We start from the raw sequence: 27506 nt of genomic DNA on the forward strand, positions 1-27506 counted from the left end.
GCGCGATGTCGGGCACCCGGGCTGCTGTTGCCGCCACCACTGCCGCCTCCAACGACTGCGCCCCTCACCTGGTCGCTGCTGGAGCAGGGGGCGGACTGAAGCGGCTGCGGAGCAAGCCGGGGGGCAACCGGGTGATGGTGGTGCTGGGCACGCAGTGGGGGGACGAAGGCAAAGGCAAGGTGGTGGATCTGCTGGCCACCGAGGCCGACGTCATCTGCAGGTGCCAGGTGGGTGGCTGGTGGCTGGCTGCCTCGGTTGCCAACTGCTGGCAAGGCTCTCTGCTCCTCTGCTTCTAAGTTGCAACGGGGGGGCAAGTCCCCTAAGGAGAGACCAGCGCTGAGCACCTGTTGGGTGCCTCTTAGCCCCTGGCTGGGTTAAAAGGCACAGCAGCAGGAACCTTTGGAGAAGTTGGCAACCCTGCACTGGCTTTGCCCTTGGAGGTTTCCTCCTTACTCTTGCCCCTTCTTTAATTTTTCTTAAAGTTTCTTCATAGGGTCAGTCCCCACTTCCTCCACCCCACTGTTAGTCATTGAACTAAGTTAAAGCCAAGTTTTGATTGATCAAACAGTGTGTAGGAAGGCAAATTTTAATAGATGTGGCTGTGAACTAAAGGTAAAACTATTTTTTTTAACTTTGGTTCACCAAGGTTTCGTGTGTGTGTGTGTGTGTGTGTGTGTGTGTGTGTGTGTGTGGTAATGCCTTCCCCATCCACTTGAACCCCTGTAAGGATATGGCCCAGGGAGCAAATTCCACAAACGTGGGTGGGACAAGTTGCTGTTGTCTGGAAATTCTGCATACCTAAGTGAGAAGGGCTGAGGGATTTTCTGTACAGAAGAGGAGGTAGGAAGGGAATGGGTGCTACCTGTCCATTCGAAATTTATTTTCTATTTAAGTGTTAAGTTAACGCTCCTGAAAGGCTGGTTGCTGTTCTGCTTGCTGGCACAAAAAAGAAAAAGAGAAAGGCAACCTCTTTGTGTCTATTGTCCCAGAGCAACTAGATTCTCTTATGAGACATTATCTCGTGTGATCAGTAAGCTTATGTTTCTTGATTCTGCCTATTGCAGTGAAGAGAGAAGGGAAAAGTACTAAGCATACAGTTATATAAGCATAACAGGAATGCATGGGAGGGGAGAACCCTGAATCATTACTCACTTTTGAAAATCTTGCCTCCTGATATCAAGGCAAGACTGTACAGAGGGTTTAGCAGTGTGCCAAGAAGGAACAGTGTGACGTGAGCAAAAACATATACCCTCAGACCATCCGTAAATTAAAAGAATCCAAGGAATGTGACTTCTTAACTTTACATGAAAGAATTCAACAAATCTGTGTTACTTATGCCTCTATCATTTGACAGATTTAAATATGCTCTCTTTTACCTGGATCCCATTTATAAATTTTAGACAGGGAAATCTGTAAGAGAGCTTGCTTGAGAAGGGTGAAGAGAAGGGTTCTACTAGCCCACTCCCTGTTTTTGAAAGTTTTAAAATACTATATAATGTTTGGTTCATTATAATGTAGCTGTCAACCCTGGAGACCTCTGTCAAAATTTGCTGTTGAATAGAGCATCACAGATTTGCATTTCACCTTCTTGTTGTTTCTGACTTGGCATGCTTTATTTTTCACATGAAAATACAAAATACAAATACAAGTGTTTTGTAGTTCTGTAGATATTTTTCCCCTCAAGAAAGTAAGAGAGAAGTCATAATGCAGGCTTGTAATTGCACCTCATGATCCTGGGTGGGAAAAGACACCATGATTAAGGCCCATTCCGCTCTTCTCATGTTAATTGGAGTCCTCCGCTGCCTGCCACTCTCCCCCTTCCTCAAGGAAAAAAATTCTCACATTGAGGAAGAGGGAGGTTGACAGGCAAAGATGATAGGGAATGGGGTGCAAGCCTCAATTTGAGGCCTTTGTTGGCAAACAGCACAACATTCACAAATGGAAGCAAGCATCTGAGGCCGCAATCATAACCAACTTTCCAGCACTGACATAAGGACAATGCAACTTCGAGGTAAGGGAACAAACATTGCCCTACCTTGAGGAGGCCTCCATGACTACCCCCCAATTGCAGAATGCAGCACATGCCCCACTGGCACAGCTATGCCAGTGCTGGAAAGTTGATTAGGACTGCGCCCTAAGTCAAACAAATCACACTCCCAAAATGTCTGTATTTGCTTTTGTTGTACATACAGACATTTTGGGTGTGAGATTTGCTTGATTTAGTACAGGGATGTCCAAACCTTTTGGCAGGAGGGCCACATCATCTCTCTGACACTGTGTCGGGGGCTGGAAAAAAAGAATTAATTCACATTTCAGTTTTGAATAAATTTACATAAATGAGTATATTAGAGATGGAACTTATATGAATGAATGAAGGTCTTGCAATAGCTCAAGGCCTATAAAAGGTCTTGCACAAAGCAAGGCTGGCCTTTCCTTTGCTGCTGCTACTGCATCACAAACATGAAGGAGCAAGCAGTGGGGGGAGCACTCGTCCCACAGTTCATGCCAGAGGTTGAACAGTTGCCCTCATGCTGACAGCAGTTGTGTTGGGCCAGTGCAGGCTCCACAAGTCTCTGGAGGGCTTCCCTGAGGGCCGCAAATGGCCTCTGGGCTGCGGTTTGGGCACCAAACCATTGAAAAACTTGCTTTCATTTGTGAGTGTTGTAATCTTCAAAGTCACACTGAACCAGAAACTTCAGCTCATGTTTTTAGTGAAATGGAATGTTTAGAATGGAATGTTTTAAATATTTTTATGTGCGCTGGTAGAACAGACCCCATTCCAGTGTCTCAACAAGAACACTGGCAAGATGCATCATATTTTGTAGTTATCATGCCAATTAAAAGTTGTATAAAAGAAGTTCATGAATGATCTTACAGGGTGCAAATGGAATTTTATCTTGGTGTGAGACCTCCTTTTTCTTGGAAGACAGATTTCTGCATTTTGGGGGATTAATTGTTTCCAGAAACAATCCCAGTTACCTACCAACAGCGCATCCAACCCACTTTCTGGGAATCTCCGCTATAATGAACTGTGCAGACATTCTTTTCAGATATGAATTTCATAAAGGAGCAAGTGTATTGTCTTTTCCTTCCCAGCTGATAACATAGTTTAAATGTCATTGAGACAAAACTTTAGTTCTCTTTCCTGTATAACCATGTGTCCCCCTCCCCCCCGGCTATCATTTGTTACCAGAAGTACAACTTGATGTCTTTTTCTTATGAAAAACTTGATTCCACCTGTATGGGTATGTTTGCAAATGTTAAATGTTAAATGTTCTTTTGTAGGACTATTTTATTTTGTGTGTGTGTGTTTTTTTTTAGAAACCAAAACATCCCACAACAGGGTTAATTGCCATGGCTTTTGCATTTCATATATGCAGCCAGGTTCACCTGGCAGGCTTCAGGTACAACTTCAGTGACCGAAACAGTTCTTTGCACTACTATGGCAATGATACCATGTCCCTGATGATTCAGGTAATGTGCTAACTTTGAAAATAAGAAATATTTCCTTCTCTTTCATTATTTTGGAAGGTAGAAGAGGAGTTGGGCCAAAGTGGACAGAGGTATGAGCTGGATTTGGGAACTTGATACTGCTTCCCACCACAGTTGCACAGTTTGATCTTGAATAAGTTACTTTAATGTCACCGTCAGGCAAGGTCACACATTTTATTTTAAGATCTACATACAAGATTTTCTAAGGGCCAAACAACACGTGACTTTTAAAGCACTATTTGCCCTGTTAGGTTTAGTCTTTCTTTAGTCAATAGCAACTGGATTGGTAGCCTCTGCAAGATGATACCATAGCGAGGACTAGAGTTAAACCTCCCCTCTGTCCTCCCTTTATAGTCCTAGTCCAGTGGTTCTCAAATTCAGAACAGTATGGGTGCAATATTACTCAGGACACCACGGTTGGCTACATCTTCCTGTTGCATGTACATTCCATAGCAAACTTGGGTTTGCTTCTGCAATGTGTACAATGGCTCTCCATGTACCAGTTTGCAGAACTGATAAATTGCAAAATTACTCGTGCAGGTCTGAGAAGACCCATTGCAGTGTGGGAGGCTTACCTAAGTGTAAGGAGATTTAAAACCTCTTTTGCCTCTGAAGCCTCCTGATCTGCCCCCTCCCCCCCCCCCGATACAGTGTGCCCAATTTTGGTGCAACTGCATCAGCAGGGGGAGGGGAAGGATAGCATTGGGCTGCTAAACTCCCACTTAAAGCCCCATTGATTTCAGTAGCTTGAGAGATGCCTGTCTTTCTCTGGGTTCGGCCACAGGATTAGAAAATAAACATCCTTTTTTCTCCTTTCTTTGTTTGTTAAATTTGTCTTTTTTAATTTATAGAATGAATATCATGACATTGCTGCTGAACAGAAGTTTTTGAAGGAACTTATGGATCGCAACCTTGTGGTCAATTTGACAGAAGAATAAAAATGGATGAACAATCACTATTTTCAACAAGATTGGTTTTGAGGGGGATTAATTCTTTTCTCTAAACGTTTTATTTTTTTTTAGTGTGTTTATAGCTGTTTATTAGGTTATTTATGATGAAGCACATGGAGGCCATGCTCTGATTACTTTCTCAAGTGCAGCAAAACCAGAGTAATGTCTCTCCCTTGACGGTTAATATTTGGCCCGCACACAATTACCATGGTCAACAGACACATGTGAATTTATTTTATTATGGGAGAAGCACAAGTTTCCGCTAATAGTAGCAGAAAGGTATAAAAATTCTTCATTTACTGAACAAGAAACTAGAGATTTCAGTAACTGGTTTCTTCTTGTGTCTATTTCTCATTTGGTTCATTATTAGTGGGCTAGATTTTGTAGCTTGGGGGGGCAGAGGAACTGGTAGGGGTGGGATTCAAAGCCCTCCCTCTTCTCCTCTGTCAAGGTCTGAGCATGAGTAACGAAAAAAAAGAGGAGTTAAGGAAGTATTAAAGTACAGTGAGGTACATGCATGAGGTGAGCTTTCACTTAGTAATTCAGAAAGTCAGTTGTCTTGTTATCCGGTTTATAGTGAACTGGCTGGTACAACAAAGCAACAGAAGCACTGGTTAAGGGACACAGATATGATAGGGACAGTGTTTCCACAGTTTGAGTAATGTGAGTGGTCTGATGCTAACAATTAGAATTTTGCTAGAAGTTAATTTTACTAGGTATTGCTAGAAGTTAATGTTAGAGAAGGTGAAGTCTCTTTTTAAAGACTGGAACTATAGGTAAAACCAAAGCGATTTTACTGTTGTGCTTCCTGTCTGGGAGTACTCTCCAATTGCTCAGAAACATGTCTCAAAACAGTACAACTGTGTTTCTACATGAGTTAACTCTAATTTTTCTAGTGAATGCTCGGAGCACAACCTGGAGGCTGCTGGCACACCTTCTTTTGGTTCTTTCCAGTGCTGAAGATGATTATTCCAAGCAGTCAACTGTTTGGAATTCAAAGCATTTATGAGGACCCAACATAGTCATGATATGTGTAAACATAAAGCGTCTGTCTGTCTGTCAGTTTTGGGGCATGAGGTAGAGGTCCATGTCTGTCTGTAAAAGAAACAAAGCAAGCAGTGGAGATATTTGTTAAATGTTACATAGTGAAAGTGATTTGTTAGTACACTCCTTTTCCTAAGTTCTGTTTGGAAATGCCACTAAAATCTAAATGAATGAACAAAATCTGTTTTATAGACTTGCCCCAGAGAGGCCTCTCATCTCTTTAACAGACTCTTCCCCCCCCCCTTCTGCACTGGTTCAGCTCCCTTTTCTTACCTGCCTTCCTCTGTTGCTCCAATATGAGGCCCACCTACTTTGTTGTGTGCTTAAGGCAGGCAACACAGCACAGAGGAAGCTGTACTAGTTGAACTCATCTGATATGAGCTGTTAAAAGAAGGGAAAGTGAGTTGGGGACTAGCAATGGCAAACTTGCAGATTAATAATCACAAAGCATATTGCTTATTATGAAAGGTTTTTATGAGACCAATCTGTTATCAATGAGGAAATTAGACTTCTAAAATATGGTCAGCATCAGTAATTTACCTTTGCAATGACTTTGCAATGCAGAAAGCAGTGGTGAAGGATGTGTGGAATGAACATTATTTCATAGTTGGGTTGATGAATATGAACTGAAAGCAGTGGCCTCTTGAAGTTCATTCTTTTTTTTACAGATGTTCTTGAGTGAATGATCAAAAACTTAATTGGCGTTTGCTTAAGAACCCACTCATTCCCCCCCCTTTTTCACTACTCACGTATTTATTATTAGAAGCAATTGTGTGTAGCAGCATCCTGTTGTGTTGTATTACTGAATGGTGATTCACAAATGGCAATGAAATAATACCCTGAGTTTGAATACCCATGCTATTTGAAGAGCTACCAAGGAGGTGATATGGAGGCAATGGTTATAAGCTCTTTTTTCTGGCATGGTGCCTAACCCTTTTGTCAAAATAGGCAGGAATCAGAAGGTGAAGCTGAGACTTAGTAGCTGAAGGTGAAAATTCCACCTTTGATTTTGCCTGTTTTGCAGCTATTAAAGGACCAGCAGACCTGCCAAAAAAAAAAGTTGGCAGTCTTTCTGAGGGTTGTAACTCATGTCTCCAATTTTTCTCTAGTTTATATTCTTTGTTCTTCAAAAATCTAGAATACATATCCAGGTGAAGTGGATTAGCAAGTGAAGCTTTTCCTGACATGGAGATAAAACAATGGCAGAAGCTTAATCTGTTGGCACATTGCATGTTGGGCTGCTGTTGAAGGCATTGGTGCACAGCCAGTAAAAACAGGTGGCACCCCTAGAACTGATCAGTTCTGTTGCTTTCCCAGAGGCAAATCTGTGAATAGAGCCCCTTGGAAATTTAGGAGTGTTATAGTATCATGTTCCCCAAGGCGGTGGGTGACAAATTCCTGCTTAACTTTCCTTTGTAACTTCGTCCCCCGCCACCCTCCCAAGAATCTGTTTGGTTAAGTGCCAAAGTTATGCATAATTGGAAAACTGCACTTTTGCCAAACTAAGAATGCTGCTTTCAGTTCTGTGGCTTCTTGTGCTGGATTCACTAGGCACTTGTTAACAAATGCAAGTGCTCAAATGTATCAAGCAAGCCAAATATTGCAATGATCTTGCAATCATTGAAGCTCCTAAGTTTCTGAATTAACTGCTTGTAGTTGTAGTAATACTTGTTCAAAAAATTATACTACATTTTGTCAGGCTTTTAATTGTTTTTTTTTTTTTAACCTGTCACCGTCTTTTAAATTTTTCTGTTGTCATCTCTTAGCAATTTCTGCATCATATTTAAGGGGCTTCCCCCCTACTTTTGTGTTTACATAGTATAGGTAGCTTTACGCTATGACATAGTGCAGGGGTACTCACACTTTTTTGGCTCGAGAGCTACTTTGAAACCCAGCAAGGCCCGGAGATCTACCAGAGTTTTTTTACAATGTTCGCGCCATCATAACATATAACATTTATGTGTACAATGTATGTTGGTGTACCTTGAGCCCCACTGAGTATAACAGGACTTACTCCTGAGTAGACATGCCTAGGATTAGGCTGTGAGGCTGCAATCCTAGCCACACTTACCTGGGAGTAAGCCCCATTGAGTACAAGCCCCAGAGGCACCTGAAGGGGGGGGTCGGCACTCCGCGATTACTCATTTTGCCTTGCGATCTACCAGTAGATCGTGATCCACCTATTGAGCACCCCTGACATAGTGGATTGGAACCGACAATTGAGTCACGTAGCAGTGTGGCAATATGCCTTACAGTATTGATTTTTCCCCCTCTGTTAAACGTAAAATCGTTTTGGATCATTATGTGGCTTGTGTAGACACCTGAAAGTCTGTAGGAAGAAAGGTCAAAGAGAGGTCTATGAAGGAAAATGATCTAAGTTTATCTGAATGCTTTCATGACTTGCACCTGGCGTAGGCATTACAACATATAAAAAAATAAGCCAAGATAATGTCAGAACATGTGTGCCTTATAACACACTTTGCACTGTATTTGTACACCTGAATTTACATGTATAAATGGTAAAATACGACATTCATTTTTATTGATAAGTGACTATTGTCCTTCAAGAATACCTGTCAGACTCTGAGTTTATAAGGATCTATTTTGGACCACTTGCACTCTGCTTTTATTTTGATGCTTTACCAACTATGTGAATTCCACTAATTCCTCCAGGTGCTTCCTATTGTCATTACCCATACAGAGCACCACATCAACAAATGCTTTCATAGTTTATGTGGTTAATTCTAGCACAGACTGTAGTATAATTTAGTGGTAATGCATCAAAGGCTAATTAGGGCCCGCCCAAAATCTCCTGGTGCCTGAGGCGGCATGCCAAATGCTGTCGCCCTTTCCTGGTGGTGTGCCAGCTTATGTTCCTCTGACATGCTAGCCCACCACTCTCTTCTTCTTCTTTTTCTTCTTCTTCTTCTGTGTCTCTGACTTCCTTTTTCATTTCAGGGAGTGGGAGGAGGAGGAGGGATCAATGGAGGCAAGTTGGTGGACAGAAGTGGGCACCCCTTGCCAATCTGCTTCCTGAGGTGACTGCTTCAGTTGGCTACATGGACAGGCTGCCCTTGTTGATAATTCTGGTACCTGCATCGTATCCTTGAATTTAGCCAGTTTCTAAGCTAGGTTCTTGAAATAATAGGATGAGTCCTATCATTTCTGAAAGTAACTTTGTGCATTTTAAAAAAATTGGCTTCATAATGTAGGAGAAAACTGGAATATGAGGATGGAAAAAATGATGCTTCAAATATATAGTCTTGATCACTTTTTCACGATCTTATCTCTGATGTGCTAAAGGTGAATGTGTGAATTTCAGGCCAAAACATTTCTCCTGAAAAGTTTTCACTCCAAAATATTGCCAATACAAAGTGTTGCAATTTCACAGGATCATGTGCCTTTAAATGATTCTTTTTAAAATCTTGTCTTGATTTTCTTAACTTTAGAGTGTAGTTGCTTTATACTTGATGTATGTTGTGTGGTTTGTTTTTTTTAAATTTGTATCTTCCTAAATGAAATTTTGTGACTTTTCAACTTTGTTTTGATGTCTGTGAAATTTTGACGGTCATTATTATTTGTTTAAAATGGAATGTTGTGAATTTAAAGAGACTTATTTTTGTTATAATAAACATGTTAAAATGGAACAGTTGTGTTTCCAGTTGTGTGAATTCAGTTGTGCTTTTAATAGTTTAGATGTACAGATGTAGCAGATAATATGACTAGCTTTGAAAATTACACACACATAAGGACCTTAGAGCCCAATCCTATGCCTGTCTACTCAGATGTAAGTCTCATTATAGTCAATGGAGCTTAGTCCCAGGAAAGTGTGGCTAGAATTGCAGCCTTACAGTCTTAATTCTTTGGTGGATCAAGAAAAGCGTGGGTGACAATGAGAGAAGGTGGGGTGGCCTAATATCATGCGGCCAATTTTCAGTTGCCTGTTCACTCATTCCACTCTATTCCCCCCTATTTGTGATCAAGCACATCAAGCCAAAGACAAATAATTCTAACTTCATTATCTGTGAGGTGGAGATGCTAGAACAATAGCTCTATCATGGGCATAATCTCAACCCGTGACAGTGTGTCCTGAGACAGCTGTTTTGAGTCTTCCTGATCACTGTTTTGAGCCCTAATGTGTGTGCACCACCACTCACCATCTTTATTTGCCCTACACACCACCACTTATCATGGTTGTGACAAAAGCAGTGTAGTGACAGGAATGGATAAAGGCTCACCTGTCAGTTCATTGCCACCAATTCCTGCCCCCAACACTTACCTGGGCTGCCCCATTACAGTCCATGGGGCTTTCACCCAGGTAAGTGTGGAGACTGCTGTGTGCTGGCAAAGACTTCCCTGGTGTGGACAGCACTTACCATTCAGCACTTACCATTCTTCAATCTCCATGAAGTGCCAGTGTGCACCCCATTCCTTGCCACGCCCAGCTGCTTCTGCCCAGAAATCTAGGCGCAAAGCCTGTCGGGGCATTGGAACCTAGAAGCGGCTGGACGTGGCATGGAATGGGGGCGCGCGGAGGATTCCCTGTGGACTGGTAAGCGCCTTGCGTGTGGGCGACATAGGCCAGAGTCTGGAGAGCCCTGCTCTAATATTTTTGTGACCAACACAGATACAACCCTACAGTGATCTTGCATGGTGCCCTTTCTTCAGCACTTAGGCCCACATCTTCCCCCTTGCTCAACCAACTTGTCACCTCTCTCACAGAAGATGCACTGACTGTCAGCATTCTGTGACTTAGTCTGCACTGTAATCAACATTTAGCAATGTTCATGAACATTCTGTGACATCATTGCAGCTTAATCCTTGGTAAGCAGGAGATAGTATTCTAATTAACTGAATATTATTAATATTAATATTAATATTAATTAGATAATTAATTCTAATACCTTAGTTAAGCCTCTTTTGGATAGAAACCAAGTGTTGCTTTTCATATAATGACAAGAAATAAATATGCTGAAACATTTTTAAAAGGTATTTAATAAGATCTTTTTAAATCAGTACAAAAAAAATTAAATACAAAATTATTTGCTATTTTCTTCATCTCTCTTATATATATATCCTAGCAACTGACCCAAAGTTGATAAACTGCTTGTTGCTCCCAGCATTTTAGAAAATTTCCAATTTCTAGCACCATGTCCCAGATGTTGCAGTTCTGTGCTGATGTTAAAACTGCATTTTGAGCTCTGTATTTAAATAATGGAAATGCCTGTTTTGGTCCATATTCACCCTGCAGTGAAAAGAGGCTTCATTCAATTACATATGGAAGCTTCAGTTAAGTTGCAGAAATGACTAGTGTTGGATTTGTAACATGATTAAAACAAACGTACAAGTGTAATGTGCAGCACTGTAAGGCACAGTTATTTTAAAATAATCTCTGTAACATCTTTCAATTGTGAGAATAGCACCATTGTTGAAGTGAGAGGCCACAATCTAAGACCAAAGCAAAAAACACGCGTTAAGCCCAGTGATTCCAATAACTCCAGTCCAACTAAGGCTTATAATGATAGGCACAAAAGCAGGCCTCTGGACACACACACACACACCCTAGCTGGGTGAGGAACCTTGTCTGCAAATGGGAAGATGTGCTTCTTCCCCAAATGCAGCCCTTACCCCTCCTACATAAAACAGGAATGGGCAAATGCCAAGCTAAGGTCCACCATGCATAGGTATGTGTGTGGAGCCAGATACAAAATGGTGGCTCAAGAAAGCAAATTAATAACCTGCTGTACCCTTGATGACCCATATACTGGGATAACTCATATAGACAAGTAGAAATCTGCACCAGAATTACTACAGAGCAGGGATTCTTACAGAAAATGGTCAAATCGGAAAGCAGAGTTGTAGAAAGATCTGGTCCAAGGCGATTAAAAGCCATTTCTGTCCAATGTTGCATATACACAACAGTGACCAAATGTGTACAGCTGTGGGCTGGGCAAAAATGGGTTAAATCATATTTATAGTTGACTGGTGAAGAAAACTAGAAAATAAGCAATTAGAACATGACCAGCCAAGACTGGTTGTTTTTTTTTAAATGGCTGTTTGATAGCCACAAACCTGCACTGTAATCAAGTTAATTGGCTTCCTACAATGGATTTCATCACTTCAGCATAAAGTTTTACTTAAAAAGTCACCGCTTTTTCTCTGCTCCTTAACTCTATATGAGTTCTTTTATAGAATGTTCTAGCAGCTGGGAAGTTTACTGAGTGTTTGCTGAAAAAGCACAGGGGTATTTTTCTTAGATTGCTGTGAATTTAAGAGTCACTGTTGCTTCCATTTTGTTTTTTAAAATTAAAGGGGAAGATCTGAGGGGATTTGGAACGTGATGTGCAGGGAGGGAGGATTTAATCCTTAATCATGACATCCCATCATGAGCCTGGTGGAATTGTGCCCCAGGCACATCTATTCCTATGCCTATGCATGTCTACTCAAAAGTATATTCAATTGAGTTCAATGGGATTTATTCCCAGGTCAGAGTGTTTAGGATTGCAGCCTGAAGGCCAGATCCAATTGGGCCCAACTCTGGTGCTCCACCAGCGCCACTGGCCTGATCATTCTAAAAAGTGCCATAATAGCAGGTGCAGATCCAAGGAGAACCATTGGGGCTGCCTGGGTTTTTGCACAGGGTGTTCCTTTACCCTGAGGAGACCTGCCAGTGCTTCCCTGGCCCCCACTGGATGCAGTGGTTGCCATTTCGGTGCACCTGCATCCCTGGGCAAGCTTAAAATTGGGCTGCCCATCTGCCATTAATCTACCAGTGAAAAATTCCATCCAGGAACAGCAGCTGCAATGGGGCAGGAGGGAGTGATTTCTAACAGGACTCAAGATTTAAATACCTTCTTCCTATGTTCCATGATCCCACTCTTGATCAGCCCCTGCAGCTGCTATTTTAATGTAAAGAAAAAGAAAACAGAAGGACAAATGTTTAGAATCAGGTATAGCTTGGCCTTCAGTTTTATTGATATCTGTGGTAACTGTATCCACAAAAGTCCATTGCTACTTAGCCCTGTTCTCATGGCGCTTGCAGGATGAATGAACATGCATGGGGGAAAGCAGGCTCACAGTGGTGGGGTCTGCCCCTCATCTATGTGTGTTCATTTAAATGCCTGCATGGATTCAATGTATGTACAACTGTATGCCCATAGGGATCTCCCCACACGACTGGAAACTTTAGAAAGAGTTCCTAATGGTAGAGAAAGTGCCATCTGTATGTGTGCTGATTCTACAAAGACATTCAAGTGAATACACATTGATCTCCCCAGGGGGGAGGCCCAAGGCAGTCTGGGGTGACACCAAATTATTCTGCCAACTCCCATCAAATTCTGCACTTTCCCACTTCTGTGTATAGATGTGAGACCACACATACCAGTGTCTGCATGAGTGTCAGCACAAGCACCCACCAGCCAGCCAGCACCCACTGTCCTTGTCTTCTTCCAGTGCTGCTTCATCTAAACTGGCAGCAGGGAGGATGAGGGAGTGGAAACTTTATGCTTCTGAGATGTTTAAAAGAAGCAGTTCTGGAGGAGAAGGTAAGGACCTCCACCGTCCTCTCACTTACTCTGCAAGAGAATGAGTGTAATGGAACAGTGGCTGGGAGACAGGCCATATGTGGGATGCAGGTGGGTGCCAGTTTGCTACCCCTCCCAGCCTGCCACCCAGAGAAAGCACCTCAGTCAGCCTCATGGCTGGGCCGGCCTTGGATCTTCACATTATGCATGTTCACTCACTCTGGATATGTCCTGAGCATCAACACGGAAGAAACTCTGACGGACGCATACAAGAAAAATAAGACTTTGGACAAGGACAGTCTTGGCTTGCAAGATTGTTGACCCAACTTTAAGTCAGCTTTTTTTTTAAAGTCCTTCTAAAAGTACAGCACAATAACACCAGCTTCTCTCTTTCTTTTTCTTTATCATCTCCCACTTTAGCTGAATGCTTCAGGCAAGCAATGGAAACACACCTGCAATGCTGAATTATAGGGGGTGAGTCAGGGAGTCCTGGTTTTCCTACTTTTGGGACTGGCTCTCCTAGCTATTGTTTTTAGAATACAGTTTTTGGACAGGAGGTCTGGTCTAGAGGGTAGAGCCTCCGTCTGCCTGAAGATAACATCCACAAGGTCGCCAGTTCGAGGCCACCGGCACCGTGTGACCTTGAAGCAGCTAACAAGCTGAAGCCGAGCTATTCCATCTGCTCTGAGCGTGGGAGGATGGACGCCAGAATGTGAAGCCAGATCGGAATGAAACACCTGAATGTCGTGGTTCTTGAAAGAAAGAACCTTCTTTCAAATTGTAAAAATCCCTATTTAATAAGGGATTTAATAAAGCCTGCCTGTGTAAACCGCCTTGAATAAAGTCTTGAATAAAGACCAAGAAAGGCGGTATATTATTATTATTATTTAGAACAACAGTGACCTGATTTATGCTACAATTGGGGGGAATCAGGGGCTGGAAACTGCAGATTGAATTAAGGGCCCCATCCTTTCCCCCCATAATTTGATAGCTGACAGCAAGTGGTGAGCGCTGGTGTGGACCCTAAAAATGGCATGATTCTTCAAGCAACAAAGCAGACAAATGCTGAAAAGGTTCAGTGTACAGCAAGCAGATTCCCACTGGCTTTATCCCAACTTTCTTTTCTTTTTGTTTTTGGACAAGTTGTCAGTCATCTTTAAAGTTGTGATTTTATTGTAATGATTGTACAGGTTGGTCCAAAATGGTCAGTAAATGCATCTTTCAATGGTATTAGATTTGAAGCACAGAAAAGGAGTTTTCATTCTGTCTGTTTGGTTTACATGGGATACAATAAGTATCCTGAAAAAGATGAGTGGACATACTGCCCGGCATAGAGTCCTGCTGCCTGTTCAGATGGCATCTGGATATAAACCCTGTCGCCAGCCTTCAGTGGAACAACAGCACTCCCAGAAGCTTGGTCCAGGTAGCCTTTCTTGTATTCATCGTATGTATACATCAATGGCTCAGTGTTCTTGAACAGAGCCACCCAGACATTTCCTCCTTTACAGTGGATGTGGTAGGCGAAGTAGTAGATCCCAGGGATTTCACAGGTGAAGATGCCAGTCTGCGGATTATAGTTCTGCCTGCCGTTGTAGAGGAGCTTGTCAAACATCACAGGTACTCCAACCCGTGGAAAAGGAGTGGTGAGCTCAGCTGTGAAAGCTGGCATCTCATAGGCAGCACCAACATTTTTGCCTTTCTTCCCCTTGAAGGCATAAGGAGTCTTCACTCCATCAAGGCCTGGACCCACCTCAGGCAAATATTGTCCAATAGCTGGTGGTGTGGGTGGCATGGCTGCAGGGGGCCCAGGTGGGCCTGGAGGCCCTGGTGGTCCCTGGAGGCCTGGCTGGCCAGGGGCTCCAATTGAACCAGGCTTTCCAGGTGGCCCTTGCATCCCTGCAATACCAGGTTTCCCCACTCCTGGAAACCCTGGTGGACCTTGCAGACCCCGTTCACCTTTAGGCCCAGGAAGCCCAGGAGGTCCAAGTCGGCCACTGGGTCCTGCAATGCCTGGGATTCCAGAAGGGCCTTGATGGCCTTGAGCCCCTGGGATTCCAGGTTCTCCCTTGGGTCCCATTGCCCCTGGGGCACCAGGTAGACCTGGCAAACCTTTATGACCAGATTCTCCTTTTGGTCCAGTTGGACCAGGTAAGCCTCTTAAACCTGGTGTCCCCACTTCCCCAGGAAACCCAGGCTTTCCTGGGAAACCTTGTAAGCCAAGTTCACCTTTGGGACCAATTGGCCCTTGAGGCCCGATGGCTCCAGCTTCTCCTTTAGCACCTGGGAACCCCATACCACCTGCGGGCCCCATTAGTCCTGGTAGTCCTGGTTGGCCTGGCTCTCCTGGTGGCCCACCCATGCCAGGTGGGCCCATGTGCCCTTTTTCACCCTTAGGCCCAATTGGTCCTGGAAGACCACCCATGCCACGGTCACCTTTGAGCCCGGGGAAACCTGGCTTACCAATCCCAGGTAGTCCAGGAGGTCCTGGTAAGCCTGGCAAGCCTTGCTCACCTTTTCCACCAGGAAACCCTGGCTGGCCTGGGATTCCGTCTTGGCCTGGCTTTCCTACACCTGGAAGGCCAGGAGGACCTTGAATTCCAGGGGCTCCACCCAAACCTTGATGTCCAGGCTCCCCTGGAAGCCCTGGTTTGCCTGCAGGTCCCTGTGGGCCTGGAAAACCAATCATTCCTGGTTTGCCTACCCCTGGAAGTCCAACAGGACCTGGAGGACCAGGCAAACCAGGCTGACCTTTTAGCCCTGGCAATCCTGGGATCCCAATGCCTTTATCTCCTTTTGGACCTGGTGGGCCTTGTATTCCAGGTGGTCCTTTCATTCCTGGCTCCCCCTTTAGTCCTGGCTGCCCTGGCAATCCTCGGTCACCTGGTTTTCCTATTCCAGGTAGTCCATGAGGTCCTGGTGGTCCTTGGGGTCCTGGAATGCCCATAGGTCCAATCTCTCCCTTTGGTCCCATCTCGCCTCTTTGTCCAGGGGCTCCTATTCCACCTGGCTTTCCTGGCATTCCGGGCATGCCTGGTTTGCCAATCCCTGGATATCCTGGCGGACCTGGTTTTCCTTTGGCACCTGGCACTCCATGTCCTGGTAACCCTGGAGGTCCAGGTGGGCCTCTTGGGCCAGGCTCTCCAGCAGGACCACGCTCACCTCTCAAACTGGCCATTGGAATTTCCGCTAGAGAGAGAGAGAGAGAGAGAGAGAGAGAGAGAGAGAGAGAGAGAGAGAGAGAGAGATTCATTATTAATAGCAATGATCATGCAAATCACACCTATCCTTCAAAAAGAATGGACATATCAAGATATTGCCTGCATTGGCTGGAAGAGTGATAGGTTGTTTGTTAACCATATTACTGAAAAGCACTGCCATTAGTTTAACATCATAATGCGTATCCTAACTTGCCATTTCCTCTATTTTCAGTGGCATGGGCATATTTTCCTCAGATGAAAAACACCAGCTTTCAAATGCAAATTATAGTACAATCATGTGCATGCCTACTCAGAAGCAAGCCCTGCTGAGTTCAATGGGACTTAATCCAAATAAGCATGAACAAGATTTCACCCTTACAGCCCAATCTTAACCTGCACTGAGACAGGCAGGCAAAGCGCTTTATGGTATGTTTGCGACACTCCTGGGCTTGCGTAGGAGACCTGTGCTGGCCTAACTGAAAGTTAGGATTGTGCTCTTAGTATTTTTCCCTATTTCAAAAATATAGTAAAGTCAAGAAATATATAAGTAGTTGGCTTCTGTTGAGAGTTCAGTGTTTCAGAATCTTTTTAGCACTGGGACCCACTTTGTGGGTCACGGTGACTGGGTAGCACCCCAGATCCGTAACTTTCTTTTTGGCATTGCAACTTTATGTTTAGCACAGCTGGCATTGATAGCAACCCACCAAAAATCATCTCACAATCCATTGGTGGGTCATGACCCACAGCTTGGAAACTAATGAGACAGCTGGTTGATAGTTGGTAAGACTTTGCCCCATAAAGTGCACAGATTCAAAGCTACTTTCAAAGCATTAACTGGGAAGCAGAGAATTGTCTCTGTAACTTCCTCTGCTGGGCAATGAGGAACTTTTTACAGTAGTGCTGGTCTTATACTTAGCATGGGAAAAGTGACTGTCCCTCTTCACCCCAGCACAGTGTCTTTCTAGTGTTCTTCGGCGTCTTTTTAGACTGTGAGCCCATTAGGGACAGGGGACCATTTAATTACTGTATTTAATTTTGTCTGCAAACTGCTTTGTGAACTTTTTTGTTGTTGTTGAAAAGCAGTATATAAAAGGATAATAATAAAACATGGCAGACATAAAAATCGGAATGTGAGGAGTTTGGGGTGTTGCTATTTGTTCCTTGCAAGGAGAAAAATGCACAAAAGTCATTCTTCCTTATCTGCAGGTTCAGGACCTGTGGACCTGACCCAATGTGGTCCAGGAGGGTCTCACTGTACCTCCCATACGTGACTGGAAGTCTTCCAGTTGAGTAGGGAGGGAGGCCTTCTGAGGTGCAGACAGGCCTCCCTCCTGCACCTCAGAAGGCCTGCTAGTTTCTTGCTAAAACAGAAATGCCTTTCAGAAGGCTCTGGCAGGCCTTCTGAAGCACAGAGAGGCCTAACTCCAGGTAGGGCTTTAGAAATCTTGGAGAGCTGTTGCTACCAGTCCTTGTTGACAACAATATCATGGCAGAGGGATTAGTGGTCTGAGGGAGTATAAACAGCCTCATAACCTCTTGCCAGGGTTACCTTTCTCTTTCTTTGAAATCCTCTGTTTGCCAAGCATAGGTAGCTGCGGGATTTCTTTTATGTACTGAGGCACGTATTCTTTCCCGTATGGCAGGTGTGGGCCCTCCTTGCCCATGTGTGGTATTGGAATGCCTTCTTTGACCAACGGCATGTGAGGTGCTTGTTGTCCAAGGGCTTGATACTGCGGCGCTTGGGGAGGCATCTGCTTAATCCCGTAATAAGCACCAGCCTGGGTAGATCTCAGTAACTCAAAGGAAATGGTGACAACAACTGCCAGTAGCCACATAGGTGCCAGTAACACAGCCATAGCCTGCAAAACAAACAGCCACTTATTTATTTTCATATTTTTATACCAATCTTTCTCCAAGGAGCTCAGGATGATATGCATCCTTCCCTCAACAACCCTGTGAGGTAGGTGAGGCTGAGAGAAAGTGATTGGCCCAAGGTCACCCAGAAAGCTTCATGGCTGACCAGGGATTTGAACCTGGATCTTCCAGGTTGAAGTCCAACTCCCAAAGCGAAAACTTAAGTTGTGCAAAACAGAGAAGGGGCTGTGGGTAAACTGCTTAGTATTTTCATCAACGTTCATTTCAGAGTTTTGCAAGGACGCCAGAGCTCACACACTCTCTGTCTGGGCTATCCTATCCAAGATCAGCTTTACCACAAAGCAACATGAAGCAGTGCCTTGGGGGCAGCAGAGGAGATGCTGTTTTCTTCCCTCTGACCTCCAGCTTCATGTGTTGAACCGTGAAAAGGAATGAGGCATTCTTTTGCCATTTTTTTTTACTTCAAATGCAAACATGCCTATGCATGCTCACCTAGTAGTAAGCAGCATTGTCTATAATTAAACTTACTTCCAATTAAACATGCATTTCCTTGGGGGGGAGGGGCAGCAAAACACTAAGGGCACAATCCTAACCAGGTCTACTCAGAAGTAAGTGCTATTTTGTTCAATGGGGCTTACTATAGGAAAGTGTGGTTATGATTGCAGCCTAAGTTTCTTACAGCACCTGGCTGCTGGTGTAAAGCGATTCCTCCTTCTCGCCTTCAGAGCTTTTTGCTTTATAACGGCAGCCAAGCGCCTGAAGAAATTTAGTGTTCCACCCCTTCAGGAATGCCAGTGCATCGAACTGTATGGCAGGGGTGTATTTACAGCACATCTTTCTTCTTGGAATCTGATCTGGAAAAAGCTGGAGGAGATTGCTCCACATCTGAGATGGACGACTGCGTTTCCAGATCTCGTTGCAGGAAAATGAGTTTCTCTTAAATTAAACAGGAACATGTTGGAACAGAATGATCCTCTGCTATGCACACAATGGCATTCTTATGAAGCTTTAGACCAGCCTGAACGTGCAAGAACGTGCAATACGGAAACAATGAGAAGACGATGAAATGCGGACTTAAGACAAGAAAGGGTACCAACCAGCAATATTAGTAAATGTACACTAGGTGGGGTGTTTGTTATAAGATTCTGAAATCCCAGTGGTCTGAAACTGTGGATCATTCTAGAGTGCAATAAATGTGCAGTAGTTATTCCCTGTGTAGGATCTAGACTTTCCTCGGCAAGGTGGAAGAACTCTTGCAAGAATATCACATTTTCCCAACATTCAAACCACAATATCTTGACAATGGGAAAATATGATCCTACTATACTACCGACTACTTGAGACTGCAGTAAGGAATGTAATTCTGCAAGTTTCACAGGTTCAGGCTGGATACGTTTACCTTGAACGAATAATATTCCTTTGAGCAAATACCCTAAGACTATTGGCGTCAGCTAAGCATAGATCACGAAATGGTTAGGTATTTGCATACATTTTACAAATATTTTACTAAGGAGTGGAAAGTTAAGAATGAGCGTCTTGAGACTCTGGGCCCACATGTAGAGTATTAAAATATTTGAGTAACACTTAATGCCTCAGTTCATAATTACATAAAGCTTCCAGTCTTTGGCTTCTATATTCAACTGACATTTTTCAGACCTGACTTATCAGGCAAAGGCAATCAGGAATGCACTAAAGATCACACTCAAGAAAGCCTTCCCAACAAAATCCTCATTGCTCAGAAGTACCTAGCAAATCATGTTTGTTTTTCGTGCAGGTCTTTGATAAATAAATCTCCATTAATGCACATTTGAAAAGGCAGGATTCTGCTGCCAAAATGAGCATCATTTTGCACATTTCCAAATCTGTGGTGCAATTGTTTAAAAAAGTAAATGATTATATATTCATTTCATATATAAGCCATTTCAATTTCATAAGCCACGGTGTAGGCTTCCTCATGAGGAAGCTTCTTGAACCATTCACTAATGAAACTATGCCGTATCTCCAAAACTAGACAAGATAGGGCAAAACGGATGCCATTTTTGGAATCAGCACCCCAAATATACCTAGAAATTTGTGTAACGTTTGAGGAAGTAAAATGTGTGTTGGCCTGTGTAATTGTTCATCTCTTCCCATTACATGAATTATCATCTGCACAGCAGAAATATCAATTTGGTGGCACAAAAAGCCAAGGCATTCTCCTAAACGCACGTTCAGCAGGGAACTCACCAAGGAGCTACCTTCAAAACTCCTGAAGTTCAGCATTAACTTTGAACCCATTTGCTTTAAAATGTTATTTCTGCTTATTGATATGACTGCTAAATTCAAGAGAGTTGAAAAAGTCCTTGAAAGCTCCTACTAAGGTCCTCTGAGGAATGAACTACTTACTGATGGACAGAAATTGGAACTAATTCAGCCTTGAAACAGAAAAACAGCACTAAACCATGTGAACCTGTGCCCCGCTTCTAAAAGTAGTATGCCATTAAGGAATTTGAAAACAAGGTTTCTTTTATGCGGCTTTGTGTTTAAAACTGTTTTTCTTCTTTCTTTTTCTTTCTTCTTTTTAGCTAATCTGGTTTGAATCAAAATGTTAAGTTTAATATTTGAGAAAGTGCTGACAAAGACTACCCATCTAAGCCTAAAACTAATAGCAGGATCAAGACTAGCTGTTGTGCCAAAGTTTTCAAGTATGTGAACAATCACACTGAAATATCTTGACATTTGAGAGGATCATGTACTGTTGAAATGGGAGAATTTTCAGCAGACAGGGCAAGGGATTATACAAGTGATCAGTTAAAAGAATGCCTGCAATATCTGCTAGCTTCTGTGAGAAGGTCTCCAAATCCTATGCTTCATTTTCCCTTTGCGCAAGCCTCCTGTAAGCATAATCCCCCTGGGACAATGTCTATTCTTCCTGTGGCCCTTTCTTCCGCAAAAGGGAGTTGTAAAGTAAGATGGAGGGCAAAACACATGCAGCACCTAGCAGTTAGCAATAGCACCCACCTTCTTGCTTCACTCTGGGATTGGGCTGGATGGCTTTTCCACCACCCAAAGCTAGAAAGCTAGAAGGAGGTCGCCTTGGGAAAGCCTCAGACTAAAAACAAACTCTAAAACCTGAGGGGCTTCCTTAAAACCAAGGAGTAGCAGAACACGAGTGATCTGGTTGATGGGCAACTTGCTTCCTTCCAAGCAAACGGGCAGCCCAATCCTGAGCTGCCCAGCACGTGGGGCTGCAATGGCGGCAAAAATGGCTGCTTGCCACATCCAGCTCACTCCAGGCAGCTGCCAGCTCCCCCTCGGGAGAAGGGGCTTTTGTAAAGCAAGTAGCCCCATGATGGGGCTACTCGATTCTACACTGACCCAAAGGTCTCCCACCCCACTCCCTCCCCGCCCTCCCTGCACCTCCCCCCGCCCTGAAACGCCTCCTCTCCACCTGCCCCCATGCCCCCACCTACCTCTCCACTGCTCAGTAGTCTGCGTGACTGCCAAGCAGCAGAGCTCTGGCATTTGCCTGGCGCTAGGGCCTGCAAACATGCCTTACAGCACGTTTGCGACAGTGTGCACCGGCACTCAGCCAGCGCACAAAGTTTAGAATTGGGCCCTAAGACCAGGCAGGTAAACCATAAAAATATATTGTAAAACTTATTACAAGCTGAAAATCAAAACTATGGCGGGAAAAATGCATGGGATAAGAGCAAGGCATAAAAATAAGCAAAAGGAGCAGACTTGAAGCTTGTGCCTTAGGCCTGAGCCACTGCCATGTCCAGTATTTCAGCTCACTGTACTTTGGCTATTCTGCCTGATTGGGGTGGGGGAGAGGCAACTGGCTCTCTTACTTTCTTTGCTTTGTATTCATTTTATAGCTCCCTGGAAATGCCAAATTCCAGTCCTAGAGAGATATGCAAACCATGAAAAATGTCTTTACAATATTTTTCTTGACAAAGTTTCCTGCCATCCCGACCATTTTTATTGGAAGTTGTTGATTTTTCCATTGCAAAGCAGGGATCTCGTCCTGCGTGTACGTTCCCTCCAAGGCTGGAAGAATGTTTGTCTATTCATATTATATACATATATAAAACGAAGTGCTCTGATCCACCCAAATGGAAAACAAAGAAGAAAAGTTTTAAAACATTTGGCCTGAAGGATGTCTCTTTTTTGCTTTGCTATCGGGTGTTTTCATTATTCATCTTATCACCAAAGACATTCTTAATGTCAGAGTAACTGAAGGGGAGAATGGTGTGAGAGCTGGAAATCCACAATGACTTGCTCCATCCTTGACAAGAAAAATGACAGTTATGGTTGTCATCTACTCCTACTATGACAACTATTGCTACTTATCGCTACTGTGATGATCACGGCATGGTTTGAAAACATGTGCTATAGTGAGCTTGCTGAAGCTATGCTGGGCTGGGTCACACGAGTGCCTGGATGGAAGGCTGCCCAGGATTCCTATATCTTGTATACAGAATAAAGTGTAATAATTATCATTTACATAGCACAGTAGAGACTTAAAAAAAACCCTACATACATCGTCAGAACAATCTGATAAAAATAGGTCAGAATTACTGTCTCTAGCAGTGCAAACCTATGCAGGCCAGCCACCGGCGGAAACCATGTTCCACTGTAATGGCTGCCTTATGGCAGTCATAAAACCCACTCTAGCAGCATGCAGAGTTGTGCACTGCAGGAGCAACAGTAGGAAGGCTGGAATCTTCCTGTGGTTCTCAGAGGATTGCCCCAGACCCACTGAGACAAGCAGGATGGGGGTGAATCAGGATGGGGTGCGGGAGGGCAGAATGAGGAAGCAACAGGGGTGGGGGAAGGGCAGATTGGGTCCAGGGCAGGGATTGGTTTGGTGGCAGCAGCAAATTCAGTGCATGGGACTCCAGTATTTTCATTGTAGTCATACTTATATCAATTAGCATTATGTATTTCTGTGATATTTTCATTCTCACAGGTTGTGACCCTTTCCACAGCAAGTCACTGCATTATTGCAATATTTTTGCAAGGTCAAATTCTAGGCATCTCCAGTTAAAAAGATCTTGGATAACAAGATTCAGAAAGCAAGAGTTTACAGGGTAGCTGGTGTGGCCTGGACGTTTTTTGAGCCTAGCCTGAAAAGCTAAGCAGGTGTGCTTGCTTGGATGGGAGACCAAAAGGCTGACAACATTATCTGTGTGGAGGGGTGCAGTGTGGAGAAGTCAGCTGGCAAAAAGACCCACCAGATAATAATGGCTTTGAGAAACTCAGCTGAGGCTTGGTTGCAGTTGCCTGTGAGAGGTTAGAAAGTGCAAACGCCGGCGGCCAGCACAACAGCTGCACTACCAACCTGCAGAAATGGAGGTTGTGTGAGATTGTATCATGGAATAATACTTGTAAAAAATCTCATTAAAAAAAAGAATTTATGTACATCTTGCTTATGTAAAATGCCTTGTGTCTTGAGAAAGGCAGTATATAAATGAATGAATGACCTTTCCACACGCCATCCCAACAGGTACCACTGAGCATTAAAAATACATGAACATGTCTATGGAACATTAAGACTCCAAAGCACATTATACAGTGTGACTTGTACACAATGTACACAATGTACACACAGTGTACAGTGTGCATTGACCACAATGAAAATGTTTGCGCAAGAATAACAGCATATTGATTATTTTAGGACACATGAAACTCACTATCCAATTCTATGACAGTCTCCTCGGAAGTAAGTCCCATGGAATTCAATGGGTCATACAGCCCAATCCTATGCTGCTGGGTACCCAGAGAAACAGTGGCACCAAAATGGCTACTGCTGAATCCTGCAGGTGTAGGGAAGCTGCTGGAGATCTCTTCGAGGATAGGGGATTTTTGTCTCCTTCCCCCAAGGAAAGCTCCAGGTCCTGCAATGGGATTTCTGAAGTCTGTGCCAACTGTTTTGCTGCCGCCTAGAGGTCTTACCTTCCTCTGGCAGCTGTGCAGCGCCCTCCTCCCAGCACTGGGTCTGGTGCTGACTGGCGCTAGTCTGGCACTTCCTCCTCCCACTGTGCCGTAAATGTGCTTTACAGTGCATTTATGACACCTGGCTCTGGAGCTCAATGCTGGTGCTATGGGCTATTAGGACTGGGCCCTTACTCCCAGGAATGAATACTTAGCATTTCAGCCTTAGAAAGCTTATAATATAGATTTTGTGCTAGCTCTCTATGTGGGTGGTACATTTTGAGTCAAGTCGTATTCCTGCTGAAATCAATCCTATTGGACTGATTTATAGGAAATCATCATCATCATCATCATCATCATCATCATCATCCTATTGGGTAGCATCCACAGTTGCCCTTCTTTAACTATTTATTTCAGCAATACAAAACGTTTTGTTTTCTGTAACAATTTCTAGTTTTAGAGGAGAAAGAATCCATGGAAAAGAGAAACAGTGACATTAAAGTAGATCTACAGCTGAAACGTGCTTTCCCAGGGAAGTCAATAAAATGCACATGTAGGTCCTGTTTCTTGCACAATTTTGATATATTTTGGAACACAACTGAATGTGCATCAAAGGATTTTTGAATTAATCTGGAAGTGAGAATGCTGAGAAAAAGCTCTGTTCTCATAATTCATTATGATACACAATTGCCACCAGCTGCCAGCCTGCTTCAGACCTGAAAAACAGACAGCTTCTCCTTGGCCTTCTCCTTGGCTCTGTCGGCCAAATGTCAACACTACTGTCGAGCCTATAAATCTCCAAGATTCCTTTTGCTTGGAATTTCTCCTGCCATCCTGATGGGGAAATAATGGTTCTGCTGCATTCCTCTGGTACATGCAAAGCTAACTAAGTTTTCTCCTCAAGCACTATTATTATTTTGTAATTGAAAATAGAGTTGAAATACAATCAGGCACAGATGGTTTTGATATATTTTAAGTGGTTTAATCATTGTGTTATTAGCTTGCCAAATAACATGAATAGAATAAGTCAGATTTTAGGCCATATTATAAAGTAACGCTCAGTGCAATTCTAACCTGCACTGGTACAGCCAGGCCTCAATGGCCTGTGCTGTATCCAACACAGCTTAAGAGGAGTCTGGAGGTCACTTCAGGGTAAGGTGGTGTATTTCTTTTTACCCCATGTAACACCACTTCCTGCCTTATGTGGCTACTCAGATCTGCCCCAGCTATTTAGCTGGGTTGGCCGAGAGGGGGGTTAGGGTAAGGCGTATGCTGCTGTCACAGATCCCATCCCCTCCTGGGCCTGATCCTTCCCCCACTCCACCCTCCCCTGCCCAGAAACACCCCTTCCCCACCTCCATTCCAAATTCCTGCACATGTAACTCAGTTTCGCTCTCCCTAGGTCTCAATACATTTTCCTTGTCACCTTGGAGGGGTGGGACTTCCTTCTTGATTGTTTTAAGAGCCTAAATTCATTGAATTGGGACCATTCTGGTGGTGTTGAGCTCTTCTCAGCTTGCCCTCTACTGGAGTGAGGCATGGTCGCCTACTCACAAGTAAACGGTTTCACTGTTTACTGAGTTTCACTTTCCATAGGGCTTGATACATTTTTCTTTTCAGTTATCAGCTTGTCAGTTTCACAACCCACCAACAATTTGGTTGTGACCCACTGGTGGGTCCTGACCCATGGTTTGGGAAACACTGCACTAGCCCTTACTCCTGTCAAGTCTAGCAGGAACCTCTGAAAAAATGCCAAGCCAACAGGAAACCTGCATAATTTCCTTATGTCCTTTCTCCCCCTTCTACTCTCCCACCATGACATTATGAATCCCTTTCCTCTTTTCTCTTCCTCTCTTCTCCTGCTTTCCGTCTTATGGTAACCACCTATATCTAGAAGCTATCTGTTACCAAATGGCTAAGAAGCATTGCATTGCTTTATTTTGATTCTCTTTTCTCATTACGGTTAATTTATCACCATAAGAACATTTTGTTTGTTGCCCCTTTCACTCTTGTCTCCCTCTTCACTCCCTGCCAAACCACTGGGCTGTACTATTGGCCATGACACAAATTCATTTCCCCCCATGTGTGCATGTTAAATCTGTTTAAAAGCATGCCTAATAACAACATGTGTGTCTCCTACCAGTCAGCTGGAAAGGGTTTGATTTGCAGCATGTTTCGTAAGTAACGTCTCGGTTGTTATTTTTGAAACCCGTCACTTCCAGAATTTGAATACTGATTTCTCATGTGGTAAAGTATAAAATACTTTACTCAAATCCAAATAGACTGGGAAAAATATATGAGTTGAGTTTGACATCTACCTTCAGTGAAACCGTGCCCTGCTGCATCCCCAGTGATACTTTTTCTTGTCTTTCTCTTGCAGCCCAATCCTGTGCATGTCTACTCAGAGATAAGTCCCATTAGCATCAATGGAGCTTACTCCCAGGTAAGTGTGCATAGGATTGCAGCCTTATTTTTTTTCCACTGTTGTTAAGACCCTTCCAGACAAACAAGGTCTGCTGAATTCCAAGAACTTTCAAATGAAACCACACTCCAAGCAAAAACCAGTCCATCTTGTTGAAAAGGAATGTTTTTGCAAGTTCTCTAGCAATATAAATGACTGAGAGAATGAAAGAGCCTGTAAAACATATTTGTTTGGGACAAAAGCACTTCAAACAACCATGGTTTATGGGGTCAGGAGACCAGAATGCTTCAAACCTGACCATACAGGTTAGGCAAAAAAAATCAAGGAACCAGCTTGTGGGAAACCTGTAATGGACTTGTCCTGGAGTCTTCCAAAATCAACATTGATCTCCAGGTAACGATAGAAGGCAATCTTGAATATTTTAATGGGGCCTCCAGGAATTTCTAACATTACATTAGGTTGGAAATAAAGTTTTCAAGAACAGCTTCAGAAGCTTACTGCCACTAGTGGAGCTTGCCTCTGCAGATCAGATCCCACCCACGAAGGTTTTCATAGACCATAAATGCAGTAGCCAGGAGGAGGGGTCACAGCAGTAAGTAAATGGGCTCCTCCCCATCTCTGTCGGAGCCATACCGGGCGACGAAAGCAACGAGCAAGAGATGTCTCTCTTGGGGGGAAGGGCTGATTACACAGTGCATTGCAGCACCGTCAATACTTACCATTATGACCCCCCGCTGGATATGCTATTGCATACATGGGACTGCATTTGCTCCTGGAGTGTCGCTTTCTGTGAATCATCACAGCTTAGTCACACAAATGTCTAGTCCAGTGGTTCCTAACTATTTTAGCATTGGAATCCACCTTAGTAAAGTTTTACTTTAATAGTTGCTGAAGTCTCTTAGGCTATAATGGTGTTTGGGCAGCAGTGCTTCACCCAAGTAACAGGTTGTTTAATGCTGGATGCACACAGCCTAAACTGCCTTGTCAGTTTTGTGACCCACCAACAATTGGACTGTGATCCACTAGTGGGCCACAGAGCTACAGCTTGGAAACCACCGGTCTAGTCGCTTTCCAAAAAAATCTC

At 43.7% G+C, this 27506-nt stretch overlaps 2 protein-coding genes across 4 annotated transcripts in view; one reads left to right on the forward strand and one right to left on the reverse strand.

Annotated features, from left to right (window-relative positions):
- The window catches only part of ST3GAL6 (ST3 beta-galactoside alpha-2,3-sialyltransferase 6), an 82831-nt gene extending 73781 nt beyond the window's left edge, over window positions 1-9050 (forward strand). For all 3 annotated transcript variants that reach the window (XM_066621799.1, XM_066621801.1, XM_066621800.1), the window contains exons 9-10: window positions 3322-3474; window positions 4344-9050. In XM_066621799.1, the coding sequence (XP_066477896.1) occupies window positions 3322-3474; window positions 4344-4430 (240 nt within the window). In that variant the 3' untranslated portion in view covers window positions 4431-9050. The remainder of the gene's footprint in view (window positions 1-3321; window positions 3475-4343) is intronic.
- A 4721-nt stretch (window positions 9051-13771) lies between these two features.
- The window catches only part of COL8A1 (collagen type VIII alpha 1 chain), a 92996-nt gene continuing 79261 nt past the window's right edge, over window positions 13772-27506 (reverse strand). The window contains exons 3-4 of the mRNA XM_066621971.1: window positions 17756-18065; window positions 13772-16195 (exon numbers count right to left, since the gene is read on the reverse strand). Of these exons, the coding sequence (XP_066478068.1) occupies window positions 14286-16195; window positions 17756-18062 (2217 nt within the window). The 5' untranslated portion in view covers window positions 18063-18065 and the 3' untranslated portion in view covers window positions 13772-14285. The remainder of the gene's footprint in view (window positions 16196-17755; window positions 18066-27506) is intronic.

Source organism: Tiliqua scincoides, chromosome 3 (assembly GCF_035046505.1).
Source record: "Tiliqua scincoides isolate rTilSci1 chromosome 3, rTilSci1.hap2, whole genome shotgun sequence".
Classification (NCBI taxonomy): Eukaryota; Metazoa; Chordata; class Lepidosauria; order Squamata; family Scincidae; genus Tiliqua; species Tiliqua scincoides.